Genomic DNA, 27067 nt, shown 5'->3' with positions numbered 1-27067 from the left:
TGGGAAACCCAATCAGCAGCCAAGAAAGAAATGAAATCAGTGTCCATGCTTCAATATATACGATGTTTTTTTTGGAAATTTGCTCCGATCCCGTTCCATTACAACGAGTTTTCGGAAATTTGCTCCGATCCCGTTCCATTACAACAATTTTCCGGAAATTTGCTCCGATCCCGTTCCGTTACAACAATTTTTCGGAAATTTGCTCCGATCCCGTTCCGTTACAACAATTTTCCGGAAATTTGCTCCGATCCCGTTCCGTTCCTCTACTTTCTTATAAATTAGCTCTGATTCCGTACCAGCGCAGTCGACCAAACCAAACGACTGCGATTCTTGAGAATGCGTTGGATTTTCCTAACTGAACGGAAAAACCTCCATTAATAAAATGTTCGTGTAACTCGGGACATGTTTTCTCCAGTTGTGTCATCGTGGCGTAATAAAACGGCAGGTTTCTCGAATAATTAGTTTTGTCCATCGTGAAAGACCACGGAATTACTTCTCGTATTGCGGATAAATGGAGGTACCAATTGTCTTCCATATCAGCGCGTATTAGACGAAGGAGAACGCTAACCATGTCTAAATACGTCATCCAATACCTTGAAAGCGCGCCTCTTTCATTTCGTAAAGTATCTAGATAGTTTTTAAATTCTTTAATGATATATTCGCTAAATTCGTCAGAAATAGCAGCCTTAAATGTGTCGGGGCAAGTCTTCTGGTGTATTTCTGATAGAACGATTAGGCTTTTGTCTAGCATTTCGACTTCTTGTTCGCTTCCCTTTCGACATTGCGTACAAAATCCTCTCCACGCTACCCTCATGAGGGCTTCGAACGTAAGTATGTGTAAACGAACAGCTCGGTTGTATTGTTTTCCATCGAGTACTTTATTAATCGACCCTTCTGCTATTACTTCAGACTCGACTGCTAAATCACGAAGCCCGGCATCGCCAAACATTTTCCCGATGCTTGACATAAAGTTGCACATGGTATGAAAGTTTCCCCATCATTAAATTCCCGAAAACATTTCTTTATTTGCCCATGCTATTTCGGTGGCTTTCGCGTATAAATCCTGGTCAAACACAACAGCAATGCGACTTAAATTTAGTGAAGTTTTAATATCGAAGGAATTGCGTAATATTTCCTGAACAGTGGCCATTTTGGTTGCTGGAGCGTTAATAGTAGGAAGATATCCAATTGTATTAGTGGCGACTACAATGTTATTTCTTATCAAGATATTGAAACCAGTCCAGGAGCTAATTCGTTGACTAATTGACTCAATATTTCGCACCATAACCCACATCAGATCTTTAACTAGAGCTTGCAGAGCAACTTCCTTCGTGGTAAAACTGATATCTAAGGGTTGAATTGTTGATGGGACTGTTCTCTTAACTACAAAGTACAAATCAAGTGGAGAACTAGTATTTTCGATAGTTCTCTTTTTGTCTTTTCGATTAAGTTGAGACAAAGACCTTTGTGGAGTACATGAATCTGATAGTCGTTGGACAATAATTCCGTTTACGCGATGTGACGTTCCGGTACCGCTAAGAGATTCCTCTTGTCTATCTATGTTGTCAAACGCCAAAACAGTAGGAACGTTAGGGTAAACCGCGTTTGGGAGAGGAACACTTTCGGACATTTCAAGCTTTTCAATACATAGTGCAGTATCAATTTCTTCTAACTTGGTATAAGAACAACAATGCCCTAGTCAGTTTAACTATTTGATAAGTTCAACGTTGCCGGCCAGCGTTTTGACAACCCACGATAGCAAAATGTGCTTCGGAGTAAACACTTTACCCATTGTTACGGCATAAACAATATCTTGCGCAATCGACCAGGATAGTCTGTTTACTCGATCAGTTGATTTTACGGTAGTCCCACAAAGCAAATCGTTTAAAAAATTCGTTAGAGTTTTGGGCAATTCTAAGTAGTCAGGGTTCAATTTTTCGGGCGGGGGTGGCCAGTTTTGTTTCGGAATGGATGATTTGATTTCATTCCGCAAAGATAGCGCTGTCTCTTCAAAATGCGTCCTTGACATTTCGGATTGTATTCTCCTCTCATATTTCATTTTAAGGTTTACAAAATGCATCAAAAGGGTTTCTAAAGATAAAATATCCTGCCTTACAAAGACTTTACGATTAACCGTAAAAAAATGCAAAAAGTAACCAAACTCGGCTTCGATTTTTCTTCGTAAATGAGTTTTCGTAGAATTTAACACTTGGGTTTTTTGGAACTCCATTTGTTTCCATATAAAATACCATTTTCACGGTAATGTCTATAAAGGAACTCACCGGTTCATGTGTAAATATTTCGTGACGAAGGCTGTATTACAGTTGGGTTAGAGATATTTGTTCAGCTTCTTGATAATCATCTAACTGCTTTAATTCCTCCGTCTTTTCCAAAACTTTAGTCTTCTTCGTGTATTGTCTGTAGCAGGTTTTATGATAATGCGCTTCTGCAGTGACAATATCTCTTAATGTAATTGCCAATATTCTTTCATCGCATCTTTCGATGGAAATTTCCCGTACAGTTTTATCTGATCTTAGCTTATTTTTAATTTACTTATTTTTTTTGACAAAATATGCAAATTTTTCCAAGAACCGTAGTACCTGAGGAATCTTACCGCAAAGAACGTCTTGGATTTATGTCCGATGAAGTACCTTCACCTTGAGAATACGACGCCTTTTCTTTTTCTACTATTACAAGGTTTGTTTTCGACGTGAAACTCGTCCTACATTTCCGATGATAAAATACTTTCGTTTATAAAGTAGTGGGATCCCTCAACAAACTAAGAATTGGTTCAAATTCTCTAATTTTTGCCGCGTCACAAAGCGTTTGCCACGATCTCTCATCTTGTGGTCTACTTAGATTATCACTTTCGTTGCAAATTACGCCAATGTCGCGAACTTCGATAGATTTGGACAATAACCTCCATTCCGCGAAAAAGCTAACCGAAAAAAATAATTGTCGAAAGTCGCGGAGAGTTATGAAAGTGCTCTTTAACCTCTAAAATGAAAACAGCGCTTAAAATCCATGGACTTTGTTCCTCTATGACCTTCAACACCTAGAGAACCCGGGAGAGAGCCCACTGATTTTGGGCTCTACATACGTCTCTAGAAATTTAATCGTAGAAAAATGACCGGGTAAGGGAAAATGTGAGGGTAAAAAGTTTTAATCCAAAGTTATGTCGTGGCCTCCTAGTATGGGTTTTCTTACAACGTTTTTCTTATTTAAGCTAAAAGCTAGATAGTTCAAAGTAGCATCAAATGATAGAAAACGTCCGTATTTTTCAGAATATATTGTATGTAAAAAGATAAACGATTTTTAAAAAACTGAAAATCACATTTTTAATTTTAGGCGTTAGATGGCGCCATATATCACAATCTTTCATATTATACGAATTGTAGAACTTTTAAAAATCTTTCGTTTGATGTATTGCACATCGAAGTACGACAAATAGAAACGGAGATATGACCTCTTTCAGAATCTCTATGGCCGCCATTTTGAAACGGCCGCCATCTTGGATAGCTGGACGATAGAACCCCACACCACCTATTTTCCTATATCTCAAGTACCCCTGTTTATGAAAATAACATTGGAATTTAGCCACCCGAGGTGGTAATGAAAAGTCCCATTTTGGGTATGTGGCTCATGGACTACAAGCTTCTTTGGATTTTCTCGCTCCTTTATAAACCCGCCTTTAGGCCATTTTGCGAACAAAATTCAGTAACTTTTATGGAAATCTTTAGCATGAAAATGGAAGAGTACAAAAACGTTATTTGAAACAGTTTTAATAATGAAATAATAATAATTTGTCGATTTGGTTATCAGCAATTTTCAGATAATAAATCATAGTGGTTGTAAATTCTAGAACAGGAAACGGAAGTGACAACATATCAATGAACGAGTAAAAGTAACAAATTGATCTTTTTAAAACGCGAAAAATAGGTTCATCGAATTACTCAAAGAATAAAAAATCACTGACAATCACAGAAAAATAGTGATAAATCACAGATCGTCCTTCGAATATCACTTATCTGGGTTACGAACGTGTTACGAGTGACTTAATCCCTCGGTATCGAATTATAGGTTAATTACCTAAGTTATTTTAGAAATATTTTACAACACTGAGTAAATTAATTCATCAATGAAATTCCAAAATATTAAGATTTTACCATTTTATTTATATAACTCAAAAACTCAACCTACATACAGGTAGATTGGTGACAACGCAAGTGACAACGTATCGATGAATGACTAAACGTAACAATTTGATCATTTAAAAACGTGAAAGATAGGTTCGATAAATTACTCAAAGAATAAAAATGAAATATTTTGCAAAAGAAGTAGATTCCGAGCATAAAGACATGATATCACCATTACGAACTAGGGAAAGAGAATAGAAATTGGAGCTTGTATCCTCCGTATTGGCCATCATGACCTCCAGATTGGACACCACTGTAGGATGGGATGGCATTGGGATCTTGGTAGGAAGCGGCGGCGGCGTAGTGTAGCACTGTTCCTGGTCCATTGGTGTGGATCTTGGTGCGGAACCCGTGACCGTCAGCGACGTAGTGGACGGTTCTGGATCGGCCATTGATGTCGTGGATTTGGTAGGAGCCAACGACGTGTTCCGGTCCTCCAGACTCTTGCCGGCCGTTCTTAGCACCGTCGTGTCCGACAATGTCGTAACCAAACAAAGTACTGTCCATGAGGTTAGAATAATCCATCAAGCAAACTTAACCTAACGGAGACTCAAGATTTCGATCAACGTACCTCTTGCTTTCTATAAGTATTACTAACTCCGCCGTGGATTCCACAGTAGGCGAGTTCCAAAAAATCGGTGAGGATGGTCACCTACGAGTAAATACTTGTAATTCCAGAACGCAAACACGCTGAAATATCCAAATGCTCCCAACATACCTTAGCGATCATTTTACGGAATAACTTAGTCCTTAAGAATTCGAGACAAATATAATACTCCTAAGCAGTGTGATCTCCCTTTTATACAAGGATGGAAGAATTTTTTTATTGTTTTGGCGTAACATTCCAGAAGGGAGTGAAAATATAAACTGTGGTTAAAAGGCTCTTAATTTTATCACCCAAATGGCTTCCGTAAAAGGATTTCAAACACGAAAAAACTATTGTGTTCGACTTTTGAAGGTGATGGTAAATAAAGTGAACAATTGACGATGTTTTAAATAACCACATTATGTAAAGGAGATTCGAGAACAAGTTCAAAACGGAATATCACGGATTCTCTAGACCGGAGCCAAAAGAAAAATTTAAAAACTGTCTCTGGTACCGTACCGGTGGCACCACGTGTGTGCCAGAATTTGAAAGAAATTTCACAGCTGAGATGTAGAACTCTGAGATCTCTCTCGTTCGCACTCAGTTTAGAGCTTAACCACTTCCTACCGAAACTCAGAAGCGGTCAGCTCCATGGTTTTTAACCTACTGCCTTCTAGTGTAAATTGTAAAATATCATGATGGATCAAAAATATAACGATAAAAATATTTCAAAGCTATTAGCTTTACCCAGGAATACGAGCAAATGGTTTTTGAAGTAAACTAGGGAAAGGCGTGGGAATAAACTGGGGAAAGGCGTGGGAGTAAACTGGGGAAAGGCGTGGGAATAAACTGGGGAAAGGCGTAGGAGTAAACTGGGAAAGGCGTAGGAGTAAACTGGGAAAGGCGTGGGAGTAAACTAGGGAAAGGCGTGGGAGTAAACTATGGAAAGGCGTAGGAGTAAACTGGGAAAGGCGTGGGAGTAACCTGAGGTAAGGCGTGGGAGTACATCGCAAACTAGTGGAGCTGCAAGGTTCATCTTTTTGAGATTAACATGAGTGCTAAAATTTAACTTTGATTTACATTCGTCAAAACAGGTACCTTAGTTAAGTGTTTTCAAGTGTGAAACGTTCAATATAAGAACTTGTGACCAACACTTTATGAAAATATTTCCACCATTCAGACGAAGCAATTCTGTTTACCAACAATATTTGGTAAGCGTTTGACAACGGCAGTGTACTCGCCAAAAAGCCGAAACATGTAGCGCGGGTTTTTAAATTATTTTTATTAAACCTCTATAGTGCACAAAATAATCGTTGTTTTGTAGTTATTTCTAACTTAAACAATATTTCGCAAACTTTTGGCTCCTATAAATATGCATTTTTTCTTTGATATGGCTCGGAATAACACATGTATACGCGAGTAGCTTAATTTATTAGACCATTATTATTAAAATTCGGCCATAGTTTTAGAACTATTTCCGTATATATTTCAAGGGTGTCTGATTTGGCTCGGAAAGAAAATGTTGCGACAGGTCAACATTGCATTCGAAACTTACACTCTTAAAATTATTGGGTTGTTTTTGACCCAAATTGGGTTGTTTTTTTACCCATTGTTGAGTCAGTATTTAACCAAACAAAATATTGGATGGTTTTAGTTTTCACCCAAAACGGGTTATTTTCAAAACGCTATTTTGGGTTAAATTTATATGGGTTGAACATTAGCCCAAAATATGGTTAATATATTACTAAATTTTGGGTTATAATTTAACAATTAATTGGGTTGTTTTTTAACCATTGTTGGGTCAGTATTTAACCAAACAAAATATTGGGTGGTTTTCGTTTTAACCCAAAATGGGTTTTTTTAATAATGATATTTTGGGTTAAATTTATAAGTTACCCAAAATATGGTTAATATATGACTCAATTTTGGGTTATAAATTAACAATTATATTCTTTTATAAATTCGATCACACGGGAAAGAATATCGTAGGGCCTTGGCAATTTGCAATAAAGGACCCCGCACATTTCCTATGGAAATTGTCTTTCGGCTAAATTTTCTGAATTTCGGGTATGTTATACTATCGGACATTCTGATCAAAAGTGTCAATTTGCCCGAAGTTCTAAAAACAATATTTTGCCAGCTAGAGACGTACAAAATTCGAACAAACCATGCTAATTCTCTATTGTTTTCCAATGCACTTTTTAATAAAGTGTTTGAACTAAAGCAAAAGGGTTAATATAATATTTTAGAGTGCAGAATTCTATAACAACTGCTCGAATAATACGATCTTCTTTGTATGTCTTATGTTAAAGTAGCAATTAGCGTTCTCCTTGTTCCTTCGCCTGCCATTCGCGTTTCTAATGTCCCTTCGGTTGCCATTCGCGTTTCTATTGTCTCTTCGGTTGCCATTCGCGTTTCTCTTGTTCCTTCGGTTGCCATTCGCGTTTCTCTTGTTCCTTTGGTTGCCATTCAAGTTCCCCTTATTCCTTCAGCTGCCATTCATAGGGGCTAGCTACCAGTGCTTCTATTCATCGTAAAGGGCCCACAGTACAAGCTTATTACTATTATTATTTTTCGGTTTCCATACGGTTTTTCATTATCACTATTATGTAGCTTTCTTGAAATGGAAAATAAAACTAACTACGTTGAATTGTAATTGGTAATGGTATTTATTATTCTCACGTAGTTTGAACTATAATGGGGACTGGCATATTACAGGGAGTATGCCACTAACTATCAATCCCTAACCTTCCTCCTTTCTCAACCGGGCGTAGGACCGGCTACGGCGAAGTTGTATTATTTATTTTCGAGTGAAAGCTACGATTATATAATGTAAGGCTGAAACAAATACAATGTTTAATTAACCAATAATTACACCCAGAAGGTTTTGAGGTAAAACAATAAATATATTTTTGAATAAAAATATCCCGAAATAATATAATAAACTTTCGATCGAAAATAAAACCCGTATACTTCCAGGCATAAATAATACTATTGCAAAAATAAATAATACAATCCATTGTTCTTTACAATGATAAATAAATATTTGTGATAATAGATATATAATATAAAAAAATATAGCAGAGTATATCCTACAATAAATAAAATCAATATTTTTTATTCTGAATCTACAAAATGAGGGCAGGCATTAGGTTAAGTTTTAGTCCTATTCATGAAACGTTTGTGCAACGGAACTACATACGGATTGGCTGAGTGTCGTGCGCATGGTTTGCGCACGACTTCCAGTCATTTCTTATCTAGGTTCGTTGCACTTCATGTATTGGGCTATTAGTCAGTTTAAAATGCACTTATTTAAAGATCGACAATGTCTACTTCATTCTGATTAGGTTGTTCTCTGTGTCCAGCATCTTGGGTGCACTCTAGTAGAGTGGTCCAAGGGTATTTGATATTATGCTGATGCCTAGCGTAACCTAAGTACCAAAGTACGCTACTGACATGGGCACAAGTCCCAAGCGTTCGTGTACCACACTTACAAGTACAATAATATCCAGTTACAAGCTCAACATTGTCCTCTCCCTCCACGTTAAGCTCCTCGTCATACACCCTATAAGTAATAAATATTTGATATTTTGTAGCATTTCTGAAACGCGAAAATATTATAATTCTAATGAATCCGGGTTCGTTTATCATTTCGTCGATCTGAAAGACGTCTGTATTGTCATTCTGCAATTTGTCCTGTATGTAGGAAGGTGCTAGTTTCAGCTGATAGACTCCGAATGTTATTTGTTTTAAATAGTCCAAACTGAGATGAGGGAATCGTGGTTCATGGTTTGGTTGCAACTGAACCCAATGGACGTTGCGTCTTTGCAAATGATCCGCTTCAACCCTCGCTTGTAGAGTATTAGGTTCATTAGCTCTTATTTTCATGGAACGAGCCATTTCTACCGTAGCATCTTGCATATGAATAGGATCGTCGTACTTATTTATTAGTGCTCCAGCGATGCGATAAAAATCACCTAGATGAACGGCATGTTGTAGTGGTATTTCACCAGCTAAGAATTTGAATTTACTTTTAATATGCCCATTTCTTGCTTCCACTACCCATCTTGTTTTGGTGATTGTTCTCGACTCGTTTGCTTCATCTGTAGTTAGCTGCCGTGCGTTTCTTTGCAAAAGAGGCGGCATTCTATGGGATATTCCCAAACGCTCAAGCAAAGGAATGGCATCTCTGTAGCCCCTATCCACTATAAGTATGTCCTCCTCTTCAAACCACTCCCGAATATCTGATACGTCTTTTTCGAATTCATTTCGCAAAAGGTTAGCATCATTATTCCTAGAATCAGAAAAATATGGCCCTTGAATGTCCAAAATAAAGCCATCCGGTGCAACTATCATAACAGGTTTGAGTAAGTGACGTCCTTTGTGTAGGCAATACGACTGTCTCAGAACTTTGAAATTGGAACATTTTGGAATGTCGCTGTATGTTCCGTCAATATATGCTATGGCTTTCCCAACATCTGGTTCTGAATTGTACAATTCGTTTGAAAACGCCGTAACATGTCTTTCTATGTATTCCACTCGCGATATGGCTTGAAATCCGAGATTTTCAGGAACAAATCTCTTCATCAACGATTTTCTAACTTTAGAGACTGTTAAACTAGTGTTTTGTCTGCTGGAGAAGTCAAATAAGATTGTCAAAAACGAATCGGACAAACCCTGCTTTAGCTTGGAAAGAAACATTAGCAAGTCTTTTTTAGTAACCCGCCTTTGAACACCACCTTCTATTACTGGGTCACAACTATTAAACAAGTCCCTAAATTTATCTTTGGAAATCGGAGAAGTGGATTGAAATTCCTCATCTGAAAAACAATTTTCGTCTCGGTATTTCCAATCTGTTGTTTTTTTTGCCGCAGTTTGAAGATGTTTCAAAAATATGTGCAATTGTTGCCCCTTGAAAACATAAGGTCTGTTAATGAAACGTAAACCAGGAATCAGGTCGGGAAGCAAATAACGTCTCTCATCTAAGTGTTCGTCACACGACTTAACGTTCTCCGGTACATAAATATCTCGTTCAATATAAATGAAAACCCGGCAATCAGTATTAAGCCTATGGATATTATCCGCGTTATTACAAATCAGGCATGTTTCACTCCCGGTTTGAGTCAAAACATTAAGACGCAAACACGATGGGTCGTTCTCTATGTCCCGTAATTCATTTAGAACTGATCTATTGCAATTAATGCACAAACGCGTACGATCCGTCACTTCGGCAAAGGGCAACGCCGCCACCTCACGTCTTGCAATTGCGATTTGACGTTTTAAGCCATCCGCTTCTCCATCAATCCTTGCCAATGGCCGGTAGTTAAACGATGCGTTGCAGGTATAACACCGTCCCCGATTAGCCATTATTATTATTATTATTATTATTTACGGCAATAAATAAATGGTCAAATCACAACGTACAAAAATCGAGATTTCGTTGATAAACTACAGCTTAGTAATAAGCAATGTAAGTGAGGGCAATATCAGACTTCGTTGATAATCTTAAAGCTTAGTAGTAAAATGTAAAAGTGAAGGCAATCTACTACCACGAGACTTAGTTGATAATCTATAACTTATTCCCCATTTGGGAAGACATTTTTTAAGTGTGACATGAATAGCCAAGGAGATAAATACTATATTATTAATTAAACAAACGCTTAGTCCAGTTATCTACAACCAACCATGCCCATCACGACACCGCATTGCGAGAAGTAAAAATACAAACGGATACAAAACACTAGTTAAATGCCTATGATTAATGTATAGCGATGGCTAAATGTATGAAATCAACCAAAAGCCAATGAAACTGTACCTACACATTTTGCCCAAAAATGATCGCCCAAAATTATCTATTCCCATTTCGCCCAATGTTTATATCATTAGGCCCAAAATTATCTATTATCATTTCCCCAAACCGATAATTCCGGTTTCCGTTTCGCCCTTATTAAAGCTTAAAGGGAGCAGGAACTCGTGAATCAGGTAATTGTTTTAGATAGAGAATGCCAAGAAAGAAGATAGTTTCGTTAAGTTTAATTAATGTCTTCATACTTCGCTTGGAGTTTTCTATCTAACTAAAATTAATTGTATCAGGAGTTCATGTTCCCTTTAAACCTTAAATGTATTAATGCAAATTGGAATTCGGCCAAATGGGAAGTGGGGAAAAATTGGGGTTCACCAAAGAAACAGCTGAAAATATCATAATGTAATAATAACGAAAATGCTACGAAGGCTACCGTATCAAATATACGCTAAAAAAAGATACAAAAACAGAAAAGGACCCACCAAAATCCTAAATAAAACTAATAAAGTGGCTGGACGATGGAATCTTGCCCGAGAAGGTGACGAGGAATGACGTACAGAAAAAAGATTCGCTAAAACCTAAAACCTAAAAGGTGATAGACAAAAAATAGCAATTGTCGACCGAATAACAAAGAAAACCATTTATTAGCTCAGTAATCAAGAAAACCCCTATGGTAACTGAAAGAAAAAACCGTATGACAACCGAAAACAAGAGAAACGCGAATGGCAACCGAAGGGACAATAGAAACGCGAATGGCAACCGAAGGGACATTAGAAACGCGAATGGCAGGCGAAGGAACAAGGAGAACGCTAATTGCTACTTTAACATAAGACATACAAAGAAGATCGTATTATTCGAGCAGTTGTTATAGAATTCTGCACTCTAAAATATTATATTAACCCTTTTGCTTTAGTTCAAACACTTTATTAAAAAGTGCATTGGAAAACAATAGAGAATTAGCATGGTTTGTTCGAATTTTGTACGTCTCTAGTTGGCAAAATATTGGTTTTAGAACTTCGGGCAAATTGACAGTTTTGATCAACATGTCCGATAGTATAACATACCCGAAATTCAGAAAATTTAGCCGAAAGACAATTTCCATAGGAAATGTGCGGGGTCCTTTAAACAAGGGAACTCATTACGTTCTTCCGCTAACATAAAACAAAAAAATAAATTTAAAATATCGGAAAAATTTAAATTATAAATAGTAAATTAAATAAAAAATATTCTATACCTTTAGAATCAAAATTTAAGAATCCTTTCATGGAAACGATGCAAGAATGGAGCAAAATTTTTAATTTCCAGTCTTCCAAAGACTACAAGTTCGATGGACACATTTTCGGGTCTCATATCGTCTTTGGCGCGTGGGAACTTTAAATTTGATAATATGACCTAGTGTTGTAAGTCGGAAAATTACCGAGGCCTTTTTTCCGGAAAATTTTTCGTATTTTTCCGAAAAATATTAAAAACGTTTTCATTCCATGATTTGTCTAATATATTGTTTGCAAATTTAAATAAAGCGGCATTTTCACCTAATTTTTTCTAATCTAAAAGTAAAACTAAACCTATAGACTAGTTTAAACTGGTTGAAATGTAACACTATTAATGTTTTGTAGTATGTTTACTGATATTAGTCATTTTAAATCGATAAAAAGTTTAAAACATTAAAAACCCTTGAAAAGTAGTTTATGTTTTAATTTTTTATTTTTCCGATTTGCGGAAAATTACTACTTCCAGGTAGTCTTGGATACGTTGATTAGTTACGACGACGATGTGGTCAATTCAATTCTGTCCTTACTAATGAATGGCCAAATAGTTGTTCAATGTGGAGAACGACTTGCCGAAATCAAAACTGAGGTCGACGCCGATGTAGTTGGCAGCTTAAATTTTAGTTTAAACCAAATATGTTAAATAATAGTTGTTGTGTGTGTCGATTAAAATAACCCAACAGATTTTTTCATTATTACTTTTTGCTCGCGCTCGGCTCTTACATATCCCTACCCGCGTACTCCACCAATCAAGACAACGGACAATAAATATTGAACCGGATAGGAGATAAAAATGTACGCTTAGTAACGAACTATAAAAACAATACATTAGTAATCACCTGAAACACCCACAGACTTTACCCATTGCGCTGTTTCTGGAAATTATAATTGGGATATGATGCGTTTAATTGATTAAACTTTAATTGGAATTTACGTTTGTATATAGTTTATTGTCTTTGTGGCATTTAGGGTACCCCACATTAAACTGACATTTACATTTTGTAACGAAATATTCCATAATTTAAAATGTTTGTAGACTGTTTAAATAATATGTACGCCTTAGTTAAATAATTTAATATAATAATTAAATAATAAATAATAACAAATCATAAAATCAATGCAATAGTAATTACCTATTACCAAACACCCACAGACTTTGCCCAACGTCTTCGGGTGGGGGGACGAAATACTGTTTAAAATCGGGTACGCGTGGAAAATAAATTATGGCGGCAACTTAAATGTTTTACAATGTCAAAAAAATATTTCAAATTTACCGCGAACAATAACCCGTGCCGTGTTGTCAGCGCAATGTCAACGTCTTCCCAGGGGGGGGGGGCAAGGAGGGCAAAGGTCGGAAATGTGTACAACCTAACAAAATTCTTAGAACTTGTCAGCGCGTTCGGGTACTTCAGGAAAAACAAAGATGGCAAGTATGCAACATCTGCTAAAGCGCGGGGGGGGAGAGCGAAGCGAATCCGCACTTACGAGGAGACTACCCGAAGTGATTATCACCGATTTTGTTGAAACTAGGTGGGTATGCAGACCTTATGGTAACATGAAATTTCACCAAGGGAAAAGTTGCAATGGGCATTAGTTTTGACAACACAGTATGTATATTTTCCCCTCGAAAATAACATGGGAATCTGAGCATTTCTAAGGGTCCCCCCCCCCCCCCTGTGAAAAAGTTCAAACAAATTGAAAATTTCGAAACCAAAAACAATAGATCAAAATTGACAAATGAAATTAATTTTATGATATTTGGATGAATTTTGGTCAATTTAAACAAAATACATAAAAATTGATCAGAATTGTTAAAAAGGAAGAAAAGCGAAATATAAAAATAAAAAGTTGTATTTGCCAACTAATCGCCAAATCGACGATAATAAATGGATTTTATCAAATTTAATAAAATGGAATTCAGTTGTTTGAATTTGATCAAAATTAATAATTTTAATTAAAATTGATCAAAATTGGTAAAATTTGATTAAACTTGATTAATTACCTAAAATCGGGTATAACTTGAAAACCCATATATTTTATCAAATTTTGGATAAAATTTTATCAATTTGACGTCTAGAAAAAAATGTGATATTGACCATTTTATCACCAAATTCATTTAATAAATTAGTTTTATCAAAATTGATAAAAGTAAATTAATTTGATCAAAATTACAAAGTTTTATTAAAACTTGATTAATTGCCTAAAATCGGGTATAAATTGATAAAACTGATATAATTTAACAAATTTGAAATAAAATTGGTCAATTCGATCAAAATGTCTTTAAAACGTTTAAAAATGTAAACACAGTTACCCGATTTAATCTAAATATTATTACATTTACCCAGTTAATCTAAATTTTATTACATTTACCCGGTTTAATCTAAACATTATTACAGATTTACAGTTACCCAGTTTAATCTAAATATTATTACATTTACCCAGTTAATCTAAATTTTATTACATTTACCCGGTTTAATCTAAACATTATTACAGATTTACAGTTACCCAGTTTAATCTAAATATTATTACATTTACCCAGTTAATCTAAATTTTATTACATTTACCCAGTTTAATCTAAACATTATTACAGATTTACAGTTACCCAGTTTAATCTAAATATTATTACAGATTTACAGTTACCCAGTTTAATCTAAATATTATTACATTTACCCAGTTTAATCTAAATATCAGTGCCCCCGCCAGCAGTAGGCACAAGTAGGCACGTGCCTATGTTCAAAATATTTTAGGCCTATTTTAGGGGCCTTTAAAAGTTTAAAAAAATTGCGTCTGGGGCCTCCAAATGTGATTTTTAAATTTTATTTATTTTTAAAAATTGGTCATCTAGCCCCCTAAAAAAAGAACCCCCATTCAATTCTAGAGGTGTGCAAATACCATTTTTTGGGGGATCAAATCGAATATCAAATATTTTTTTTAAAGCACGGCAAATACCAAATCGAATATTTATAACGTCAAATAATTTGGTCGAATATTTTTAGGGCAAGAATTTAGGCCAGTTAACTGATCAAATACCAAATAGTAATTCGAATATCAAATTATTCGACGTATTTGGTTTACAAATAGCCAAATAGTTTGCATATTTGTCAAAAAAGTAATTGAAATAACTGTTCGTTTTACTTGAAAATGGTAAAATATTAAACCAAATACAGTATAACCTAGAACAAAGTTCCCTGGGCGAACTTTGTTCTTAGCGATACTGTATATAATGTTATTTATCAAAATGAGTTTCCTGATCGTAACCTACAAAAATATAGTGCTTATCAACTTATCATAATAATTAACTAGTCTAATACCCTAGGTACCACTCCTGGACAGTGATGCACAAAAGAATTTCTATCTATCTTTTTCGTATCTTTTTACATAGATGGCAGCAGCTATACTATACTTTAAATTTTTTCCCTCTGAAATTTCTGTAAATATCATTTTATTTTTGATATTTTTGAGCATAGATGGCGACAAAATCATTCACAATCTTTCATTTTATTCAGTTTTGGCCCTTTGATTTTTTCACGATCTTTCAAATTTCTTTAAGATATGAGAGTTTCAATTATTTTCAATTCTTTTTAGCCCTTGCCTGAAAAATTTCAGAAGAAATCTTTAAAGATTTAGATAAGTATCATTTCAAATACTTCTTTAGTTTTCATTATTTTGAAAAGTATATTTAAAAATATTTCAAGTACGTTTCACGAGAAAGTAGAATCAAATTTTTTCATATCAAAAGTTCGAAGTATTAAAATGAATATTTCAATTTTTATCTCAAAACCTTCCAATATTTGATTTTGATTTTATGGATTAGAATCGATCTTAATTTTCGTATTTTCAAAAACTAAATTATGGAAAATAAATAAAGCTATTGCATCGCCACAGCCCACGCTGCCAGTTTGCAACACACGAGACACTCTAACTGCGTGGGAGTTGGGACGGTGGGAAAAATAACTTTTGGAAGTTTTGGTTTTAGTTTTGAAATCGCCTTTCAGTCTACGCGGCGCAGCTTTTTATCGCTAGAATCAGTCTTTGCTTTCCCTCCTCTGTCTGCCTAGGGATAGAGGAATTATCCCCCCCCCCGTTAAAAAACAGCCAGAAAAACGGCGCGACCTTTGACCGCTCCTCTCCCTTCTATCACTTAACATTGTTTCGGGTTTGGCTATATTTCGGTATCACGTGAGATACGTTCGCCGCTCAAATAGTGTATATCGGCATATCTAGATGGCGCTAAAATATTTCCTCTCAAATACAAACAAAATTGAAGAGAAACCAGAAAAAATCTATCGTGTAATTTCTAATATAAAAAATGGAAGCACTAGCTCTATTCCGCTCTTTTTTTCGCTAGGCTAGGTAAGAGAAGAATCTTTTCAAATATAGTTCGCTCCCGAATTTATTTCTTCAAAATTCTATCGCGATCATTTTGCAATGTAGAAGATCATATCAAAATCGTATATTTTAATTTTTATTTTTCGGATAAAGTATCATCTCGTATCCTAAAAGTATCCAAAGATACGAGCGCGCCCATCACTGCTCCTGGACCAAGTCTTCTAGCTACTTTTAACCTTTAGTCACTACTAACTACAATTAAAATCACATATGCTATATCCTTCATAGTTTGCAAACACTTAATTAAAATTTCAAGTTTTTAAATATATGTAAAACGCGAAATAGCAGATCTCTTGTTACAAATTAAAAAATTGCATTTATATTAATTTTAAGTCAATAATTATTAATTTAGTTAACTCAAAAATTCTAAACAGAAAAATCGAAAAAGTTGCTTACTTCAACTTTCCTCCCGGTTTTCAGTTTTGTTTCGGACTTGGTTTACGTTTTAGACTCAATTTTAGTTTTACTTTGCTATTCTAGAAAATTCCATAACAAAAGAGAACACGCGAGTATTCTAGCCAATAGGCGCTAGAATAAACAGCTTCTGCCTTTCGCTAAGAAGTTTTAATACAAACGGTATGGATAATGGACGTGCAAGCTACTCTTTATATGGTCCTTGTCGCTGCGGCCTAAAGAGAGGTGCCAGAAATAAGGACAAGTTCGGAAATTTCACTGCGCTCTCCTGGGATGGCCTTGAAACTCAACAAATTAGAAAAAGACCCGCGGTTATTCGACCAGTTTGCAAACTATTTGAAAATACCAAATACTTTTTCCCTATCTTTTCGAATATTCGACTATTTGATCAAAAAATTCGATTATTCGCTAACTTTTCCAAGTGCTATTCGATTCGACGAATCGAATATTCGATTTGGTATTCGATCGAATTATTTGGTCTGACCAAATATTTTGAACACCCCTATTCAATTCCAATTTCCAAGAGTCCTAAATGGCCCTAACAAAACGTTCTCTTTTAAACCACCTATACTCATAATCAATATTACTTGAGTACACAACCAAAGGCAGCGAACTCTGTGGTTTCTGCTTTTGGTAGTGTACTCTGTTAACATTGATATAGAGTATATGATAAAAGACTGGCCCGGGATGGGGAAGTCCGTCGTGCAAGGAAAGCAGCAAAAAAACCACCTGTTCGCCTCAGTGATAACTTAGCTCCAACCAACACAATAAACATAAGCTTAGTTTCTCGGAATTCTACAAAAGGGGGCATAAAGTGAGAAACTGGATTTCTGTAATACGACTTAAACCGTTGCAACGCTTAAACGAAGGGAAATCCCCGCGGAGCTGAAGCCGAAGCGTAAAGCATCGTACCAGTCACTACTTTGAATAGAGAGCGTCCTGGGGATTAGGGTTTTTTCTTTTTTACACTTTGTCCCTTTTGCGAAATCACGTGATATCAGTGACCACTGATCGTAGAGAAAGGACCTAGACCTTCGGTGGTCGGACTTGTCCCAGATAACGCGCGTTTCTTCATTTCGTTTTCTGCTCCTGAACAAACAGGTAGTTCTCAATTTCGATTCTCTCCCAGTCAAATTTTTTCAAAGTCTCTTCCGAGACTAACTTTGCTAAACAGCCTTTTTAAAGGCTATTTAGCTACTCTAGCTAAATTATTCAAAAAGCCTTTTTCAAGGCTAATTAGCTATTCTAGAAAAAATATTCAAACACCTTTTTTCAGGGCTTTGATATAGCTGGTATTATTAAAAAGTCTGTTTGAAGACTACATAGCTTTAACTAAGCTTTATTTTCTTAAACCTTTTTAAGGTTATTTCGCTTTTAGTATATAATAGTAGCATTTTGAAATATGAGTACCAGAAAATTTTTATCTGGGTCCCAAAAACGAGAAAAACGGAAAAGGGAAGATAGTTTCGTTAGTAGTCAGAAAGGTGCAATGGCACGTTTTTTGAAATCGTCGGCGCAAAGCCATAACTATAGTTCTGAGAAAAACCTAGTCAAAGAATTGGGAAAGGGTTTAGAATCCTTGGGGACTGATAACAGTCACTGTTTTAGTAATACTGCGGAAGTTCTTCCAAACGTCAGTACTGATACGGAAATGGAACTATCTCATGAAGGAGAAATTGCAGAAGTAATTGCAAACCCCAACTCTTACCATGCACAAAATACATCAAACAACGTGTCCAATTCAAAAGAAATGGGCTTACACGCGTTGAATAACTTGGATATTAGTCTAGATAAAGATTGCCTTCCAGTTCAGCCTATACTAAATCCTTTTCCTAAAAGATTAATTGGCGGTAAAAATCGAGGTTTCAATTCTTCTTGGTATGACAAATATCAAATGATTGAATATTCAGTTGCAAAGGATGCAGTGTATTGTTTTTGTTGCCGTCATTTTTTAGGCAGTAGAAACACTGCATTTCTAAAGGGATTTTCGGATTGGAAAAACATGGGGAGACAATTCGAAGAACACTTCACTTCCAACAAATCTTCTCACCAACTAGCCTACAAAATGTACTTAGACTACATGGAATCCAAATCCCGTGGATCAATAGTTTGCCAGGTTAACGACCACCATAGACAGGTGCTATCTACACACGTGGAAGTGATTATTTTTTGTGCCCAACAAGATTTAGCACTTCAGGGGAACACTTACACATCCGCCGACAATATTTTGAATAGGGGAAACTTTATTGCAATATTAGACCTTTTAAAAAGAAAATGTCCTGATTTAAAAGCCAAGTGCGATAATATTCCGAATAATGCCAAATATTTGCACAGCACCATACAAAACGAAATAATTGGCATTTGTGCAAGTTTAGTGATAAAAATTATTGTTCAAGAGGTCAACGAATCCGGTGGATTCTACTCTGTAATAGCTGACGAAACACGAGACAACGCGGGAGTAGAGCAGTTAAGTCTTTGTATTCGATATACTAAAGCAGAAATAGGTGTCGTAGAATGATTTATAGGGTTCACAGATTTACACAAGTTTGATTCTGAGAGTATCAGCTTGGCAATTATAAATCTTTTAAAAGAGGGTGGTTTCAAACTGGAGAATTGTGTTGCACAGACTTATGATGGAGCTAGTGTAATGAATGGACACGTAAAAGGAGTAAGGGTTAAAGTAGAAGAAGCAGTAGGTGGACATTGTCCGTACGTTCATTGATACGCCCACCGCTTAAATTTAGTTTTAGTTAACTGTTGCTCCAAAATATCGACATTTAGGGAATTACTTGGTTTGGTTAAAGCCATTTACAACTTTCAAAGCAATTCGGTTATTAGAAGTGAATATTTTGAAAACTCTCAAAAAGATTTAGGGTACGACATACTGAAAATGCAACAAAGCTGCGGCACTCGATGGTGGAGCAAAAAAAAGGGATTCACTATTTTAGAAATAGACTCGATTCCGTAGTTTTAACTTAAGAGAATCTGATTGAAAATGGAAAACCCGATGAGGCTGCTAAGTGTCGTGGGTATATATCCCAATTACATAACTTTAACAACTTAATATTAGTCGTTGCATTAGACGAAGTATTAGGCGTAACAAATTCCCTGTCGGAATATTTACAAAGTTCCAAAGTTATTTTTACGGAAGCCGTTGCCATTTGCCAAGCTACTGTCAAGACCTTAGAAGATTGTAGAAACTCTGAACGCTTTGATTCTATTTGGGAAGAAGTTACTAAAATCGCGGAATCGGCTTTTATTGCAGTACCTGACCGTAACAACGAACCATTAGCTTTACGTAAACGTAAAATTATCCCTAACAGGAGATTAAAACATAGTGTGGTAACAATTACAACGGGGACCAGGGAAACTGAAGCAAAAACCCTAATAGACCAGATGAGGTCCACCTATTTCGAATTAATAGACAAATTTATTTCTGAAATGAAAATCCGGCTATTAGAAAACTCTGGTCTATATAATGGTATCATGGCGTCTGACCCTAACTCTGAAAATTTCCTAAACGAAATCGATATCCTAACACATTGTAACACATACGATAGGTTTCATTTCGACCTTGATTCCTTAAAGAGTCAAATTAAAATTGCGAGAAATATAATTATCCCCAAAAAATGTAACAGCGTAAGCGACTGCTTCCACTATATAATGCCCATGGAAGATGGCTTCCCTGACCTTGTTAAGTACTACAAGGTTGTTCAATGCATTCCGGTCGCAAACACCATCTCAGAAAGAAGTTTCAGTTCCCTGAAAATAATAGAAACACGTCTTCGAACAACTATGGGATAATTTAGACTTTCAAATCTGGCTACGTTGTCCATTAATCGGGATTTGTCGAATTGTTTAAAAGAAAACCCTAATTTAATGGTTGAAGAATTTGGTAAAAGCTCTAATCGAAGAGTATCATTCTTTGATTAAATTGCGAGGGCAGAAAATTTTATCTTTCCTAAGAAAACGTTTAAATTAACATATTAGTGTCATAATTTTAAAATTTTAACTATAGTCAAGAAAATTCTTTAAAATCGGACATTTCAAAATTAAATTGTATAGATAGGGGGGTCTTTAAATCAGACCGGGCCTGTGTGTTAAAAATTCCTGGCGGGGGTACTGCTAAATATTATTACATTTACCCAGTTTAATCTAAATATTATTACATTTACCCAGTTTAATCTAAATATTATTACATTTACCCAGTTTAATCTAAATATTATTACATTTACCCAGTTTAATCTAAATATTATTACATTTACCCAGTTTAATCTAAATATTATTACATTTACCCAGTTTAATCTAAATATTATTACATTTACCCAGTTTAATCTAAATATTATTACATTTACCCAGTTTAATCTAAATATTATTACATTTACCCAGTTTAATCTAAATATTATTACATTTACCCAGTTTAATCTAAATATATTGTACAAGTTTTGATCGAATTGACCAAATGGTATTTAAAATGATCTACGGCCCCAATCAATCCCTCTTGGCTGTTTACTGCTGGGGCCCCTGTATACCGCATATGGTCTCCCTCCTTTGCACGGCCCTGTATTCCGCTTGAAACCATTCAAAACGCGTGTACCCCTCAAACATAGGTTTACGTTTACGTCAATATTCGAACACAGCCCTCAACTGCCTAGATAGTATAACTAGTAAAACCCCGTACATGTACACCTATTTAAACCCATTGTATCTCTATCAAAATAAACCGTGTACTTGTACTACTCAAAATCAAAACGCCTCTATCCTGATTTGGCGCAGAGCGAGATATAGGTAAAATCCCGTGTTTCGGTCTTGCGGTCACGGGTTATTGGTCCCGTAATCAAAAACTACGAAGGTTAGCAAACTCAAGACACCTTTAAAACCTGACGGCAGGCGCCACAATGCCGCAGACATTAGATGTGCATATAGAACAACAAACCAATATACAAACATCAGATTTTATAGATTTGTTAAATTATATCGGTTTTATCAATTTATATCCGATTTTAGGCAACTAATCAAGTTTGAATAAATTTTAGTAATTTTGATCAATTTTGATCAAATTAATTCCTTTTTATCAATTTTGATAAAACTAATTTTAATTTATTAAATGAATTTGGTGATAAAATGGTCAATATCACATTTTTTTAAACGTTATCTTGAAAATCGCCTTTCTAGATTTTATCGATTCTGATCAATTTTTAATCCCATGATCAAATTGATCAAACTTTATCCAAAATTTGATAAAATATATCGGTTTTATCAAGTTATACCCGAATTTAGGCAATTAATCAAGTTTCATCAAATTTTACCAATTTTGATTTAATTAAAATTATTAATTTTGATCAAATTCAAACAACTAAATTCCATTTTATTAATTTTGATAAAATTCATTTATTATCGTCGATTTGGCGATTAGTTGGCAAATACAACTTTTTTATCTTTATATTTCACTTTTCTCCATTTTTACCGATTCTGATCAATTTTTACGTATTTTGATCAAATTGACCAAAATTCATCCAAATATCATAAAAATAATTTAATATGTCAATTTTGATCTATTTATTTTGGTTTCGATATTTACAATTTTTTTGAACTTTTTCACAGGGGGGGGGGGGGACCCTTAGAAATGCTCAGATTCCCATGTTATTTTCAATGGGAAAGTATACATACTGTGTTGTCAAAACCATTTTCGGTTGCCATGGCAAAACTAATGCCCATTGCAACTTTTCCCTTGGTGAAATTTCATGTTACCATAATTAAGGTCTACATACCCACCTAGTTTCAACAAAATCGGTGCTAATCACCTCGAGTAGTCTCCTCGTTAGGGGTCCCCCTCCGCGACCGAGTGTCCCTCCCGCGTGTGTGCACGAATAAATATTTGACCGAAATTATCGCTTTTATAAAATTTTCGACTCTATTTCGTGAAAATGTGGCTATAAATTGTGATAGAATTTGGGCTATTTTTCGACAAAACCGTTTTTATCGGTAGCGGGTTTTTTAGGCCACTTTAATTTCCGATTGGTCTGTGGGACGTCACTGATACCTGGCAACTCTGACTCAGGCGTGTTATGTTGTGACTAGATCGGCTGCCAGTCTCGCATTGGGACTCATTTATTGTTATAAAAGTATTTTTATAAATATTAAATAAAAATAACCCATTTGGCAAACTTATTTTTAAGAACTCGGTCATTCTAGTTATAACTTTAAGAAAAAAATGAACGTGCGACAGATATGGGACTGACTCATTAATTGTTATTTCCGAATGTCACATACTTCGCTAGGTAACTAAGGTAAGCTCGTTTGAAACTATTATTTAGGGCACGGTGTGGCCCACTTTCTATAATAAGTAGTGAATGTTTCTCTCGTGAGCGCTGGTTCGCTAAGCAGCGCCAAGAGCCATGTCGTACTCTGCTGTAGCAAAACAAAGTAGAAGGCCATCTTTAAGAGTTTGATTCTCAGTGTTCAACCGGGTTATCTGGTCGTGTGACCGTGGCTATTGTTGGTTTCTTAAATGTATCGCTTATCTTGAAATAAATTCACTATCATTTTATCTAAAAGTTTGATAGAAATTGCAAAATCAAGCTTCATCTCGACTATAAGAATGTAAATACATTCTTGTTATAAGAGCTCCATGCAAAAAATTAAATGACTTACGAATTAATATATGTCTTGTTCGAGGATACGTAAGCAATGTTACTTGGAAAGTGACGATTCGTGTGTCAAGTATAACTTTTTATACATCACATTCGTGGGAAAATTAGATCGACCACCCAATCAGAATATTTAAACACTTAAATGGGGTTTTCACTAACAATGAAATGGGGCTTTGTATAATTTATTATTTGCTCCATGACGACTAAATTCCGTGACAACCAAATAAAAATTGTTAAATTTCCGAGACTAATTTATCATTCACTTCATGACGATTTAATTATTTGTAAATGTCATATAGAAATTTGAGAAAATAGGAATATTATATTGGCGAGACACGGAATCCGCAATTTATCTAATAATTATTTATTACGCAATAGGACATATAAAACAGACTTTTTCCTCTCGTTCATTTGCAATTTGCGATGACATTTTCTAAAGCCGTTTGACACGGTGAGCCTGCACTTGATGACTGGAAAATTAGAAGCGTTACCCCTTACCAGTTGTAATGTGTGTGTTCTGTTCGGTATCAATTTATGGTCCAGCTAGAAGACACGCTATTTTTGAAGACCCACAAGTTTGAAAACATCGGTGACGAAACGAGAAACCGTTCAACAAGCTGTGAAAACCAGACTATCAAACAAAATTCAAGCGAGAAAAATAGGCGCTTAAATAAAACATCTTCAAGAATATCGCCTACAAGTAATATAGTCTAGAGCCAAGATCTGCAAGTTACTGTTTATATAGCGCTTGTTCAAATAATGAAAAGTTTTCACTTCTGGGTCAGCGAAACGCTATTTAATGTTTATAACTTTTCCACGCTCAACGAAACGTGATTTCCTAAATCTAGTTTTAATGGTAATTATTTTCGTCGGTCGACGAAACGCGATTTCTAGTCCTTACTGGGTTGGTGTCGTCATAATTTTCATTTATATTTATACTTTATGTAAATAATGCATTATATTTATATTTATTCTGTATGTATTTACTACATTATATTTATATTTATTCTTTATGGTCATACTACATTATATTTATATTTATTCTTTATGTATATATTACATTATATTTATATTTATTCTTTATGTATATATTACATTATATTTATATTTACTCTTTATGTATATATTACATTATATTTATATTTACTCTTTATGTATATATTACATTATATTTATATTTACTCTTTATGAAAGTAAACCGATAGGTTTACTGTTTATTTTTAAATTCGATTCCTGCCTTCCCCAAGCCCCCCCCCCCCCCCCCCCAACCCTTAGATCTTGCAGCTATTACCCTCCTGCATAGCTTTAAGCTTTCCTGGATTCTGAGTCCGAAGATTTTATGAGGGGAGCCGTATATGAAGGGTGTAGTTCTATTTTCTACGCTAGATGCCATGCGTATAGTAATGCGACTTGGAATAATAACATCGTGTGTCAGGACATTCAATTTGTTTTCTACCTTATTCTTGCTATAAAGTTGAAGTACTCCTTTTTCAGGAGTTTTTCACGGAATTTTACTACTATTTAGAAAACGGAGCTGATAGTTGAAGGCTAACTAAGCTTTCGAGTCTCGTCAATGACAGGTGAAGAAGTATTAAAATAAAGAGATGTCAAGACTCAAGATGAGCGACCGCGGGTATAGTACGTTTTAATAAGGAAGAAAATCCAAGTTTGGAAAAATACGGACTTTCCAGAAAATTCGACTTTCCCCTAACGGAAAAAAACCCGGGTTCGGGTAAATCCCACCTAATGCCTACTATTTCATTTAAAGGCATTGGATAGAAGTCCTACTTATCTCCCCTTGACCTCACATTAGTCCTACTAAAAATGGAAAACTACCCCCAAGGTCATCTGCAATACGTGTTGAAGTGTTTTCATTGCATTTAAATGTGGATTTCCTGAGTAAATACGCTTAGAAAATTCGTTCTACGGAAACACGTTTTTTCTTGCGCTGCGAGTGTTTCCATGAAAGCATGGGCCAATAAAAGATTTCATCTAATAGATTCTATTGCGAGTGGAGTAGATTCTATTGCGAGCGGAATATATTCTATTGCGAGCGGAATATATTCTATTGCGAGCGGAGTAGATTCTATTGCGAGCGGAGTAGATTCTGTTGTCACTGCAGTGTACGAGTTCTTCAGCAGTGAAACTGGCGGTTTCACTATTGTGAAAATGGGGCCTTTAGGGAAGCGTTACATAAGTAACAAAGTATTAATAAGATTCTGAAGACTAAATACATACCTGGAAACATGATCGTATTTTTGGAATTGAACCATTCTTGACTTCGAAAAAAATCGTCGTCCAAATGTTTTGAGCAAATATAAGTTTGATACGTAACGCTATTTACATTAAAACCGAGCCGAAATTTGTCCAACCAATCCGCCCATTGCCGACATAGCAAAGGTTTTGATTTTAAATTGGGGAACGCTATAAACGTAATTCCATTCTTGTGGGGTTAATGAAAATATCGACTATCGCTATTAAAATTTGGAAATGCGCAGCGTTTACAGGTAACCATTTTTAAATGCAAATTAAAATATTGAAAATAAAAAACTCCAACGAACTTTCTCTTTTCAAACAAGCGCCATTTTTGAAAATAAATTAACAACCGGTAGATGGCCCTATAGTCAACTTGATCTAAAATCCGTTTCACCCCCCATTTCATCCCTCGTCTTGTATAGGAAGCTTGTTTCTCTTAAAAATGAGAGCTTTAATACACACAAGCGTGCGGCTGTCTTGTCCTAGATGAAATCTTTTATTGGCCCATGATGAAGGTAATTCGGATTTCGCTAATCCATTTTACGAAAACACGGATTTTCTTCTGCATGAAAACGCAGTTTCGGTAGCTGCAGCCTGCAGGTGTGGAAAGGGGGAAAACCTGTGAATTGGTTTCCAAATAATTATTCGGAAAAGCCGGGCGTAATTGTTTAGCCGCTCTTCTGTTAGAGATAAATAAATTCGAGGTTTATAGAACTGAAATGATTTTACTTTTAAACGCTGGACAGAGGGAAGAAGTAAACTAGGCTTGAAAATTTACGATTTTGCTATATTTTTGTTTTAAAAAATGGTAATATTTGTTTTAATTTAATATCTTTTTGTTTTCCTTTATTATCGAATTTTTGTCGATGTAAGTGTAAATTATTTTAGGGGTGAATTAAAGGAATCAAAAGTAAAATTAATGGGAACACGCAATGCTCGAAATGGAGTTTTTGTGGAAAATTATGTAATAAAATAAAAAATACGTTCCGGTTCGTAAATAAGTCCATTTCAAGCACTGGGAACACGAACATATTCGGAGAATACATGATTTATCATGAAAAAAGTTTAAATTAGTAAAATTACTACAATTATTTGATTCGAAATTATTTTGTAACAATTTATAAATGATAGGCCTAGAAACGCAAACAGAAATAGTGGGATTGCCGTGCAGATGTCATTATCATATTTCTTTAGTATTTTAGAAATAAATCGCATCAAATGTTAAATTAATCTGTTGTAATTGATCACGCATTCCTTTTTTTTCGGACTCTCAAGGACAAAAATATGAATTTTTCTAAGATTGAAAAATAGAAAACTTACTGTTTACCCATGAAACGTAGATTATTGACATTAACTTTAATCTTAAAGTTAGATTTGACTTTAATGGACATTTTATAAAGGTAGCTACTTGACCATTTTCAGTTATCAAATCGTTAGTGGCGTAAATATACATTCCTCGCGATTTCTCATATACGTACCTTACTTAACAGTATTGGCTTATA

General features: G+C 35.3%; 1 protein-coding gene across 1 annotated transcript; it reads right to left on the bottom strand.

Annotated features, from left to right (window-relative positions):
• Window positions 1-8094: 8094 nt before the first annotated feature.
• LOC149925617 (uncharacterized) lies at window positions 8095-10149 on the bottom strand. The gene has a single exon (XM_090161789.1). The coding sequence runs from the start codon at window positions 10147-10149 to the stop codon at window positions 8095-8097; it is 2055 nt and encodes a 684-aa protein (XP_090017915.1).
• Window positions 10150-27067: the final 16918 nt, after the last annotated feature.

Source organism: Leiobunum rupestre, chromosome 10, assembly GCF_980474605.1.
Source record: "Leiobunum rupestre chromosome 10, qqLeiRupe1.1.hap1, whole genome shotgun sequence".
Lineage (NCBI taxonomy): Eukaryota > Metazoa > Arthropoda > Arachnida > Opiliones > Sclerosomatidae > Leiobunum > Leiobunum rupestre.
Note: the sequence above shows the minus strand (reverse complement) of the source record. Positions and strands in the feature narration are given on the sequence as shown.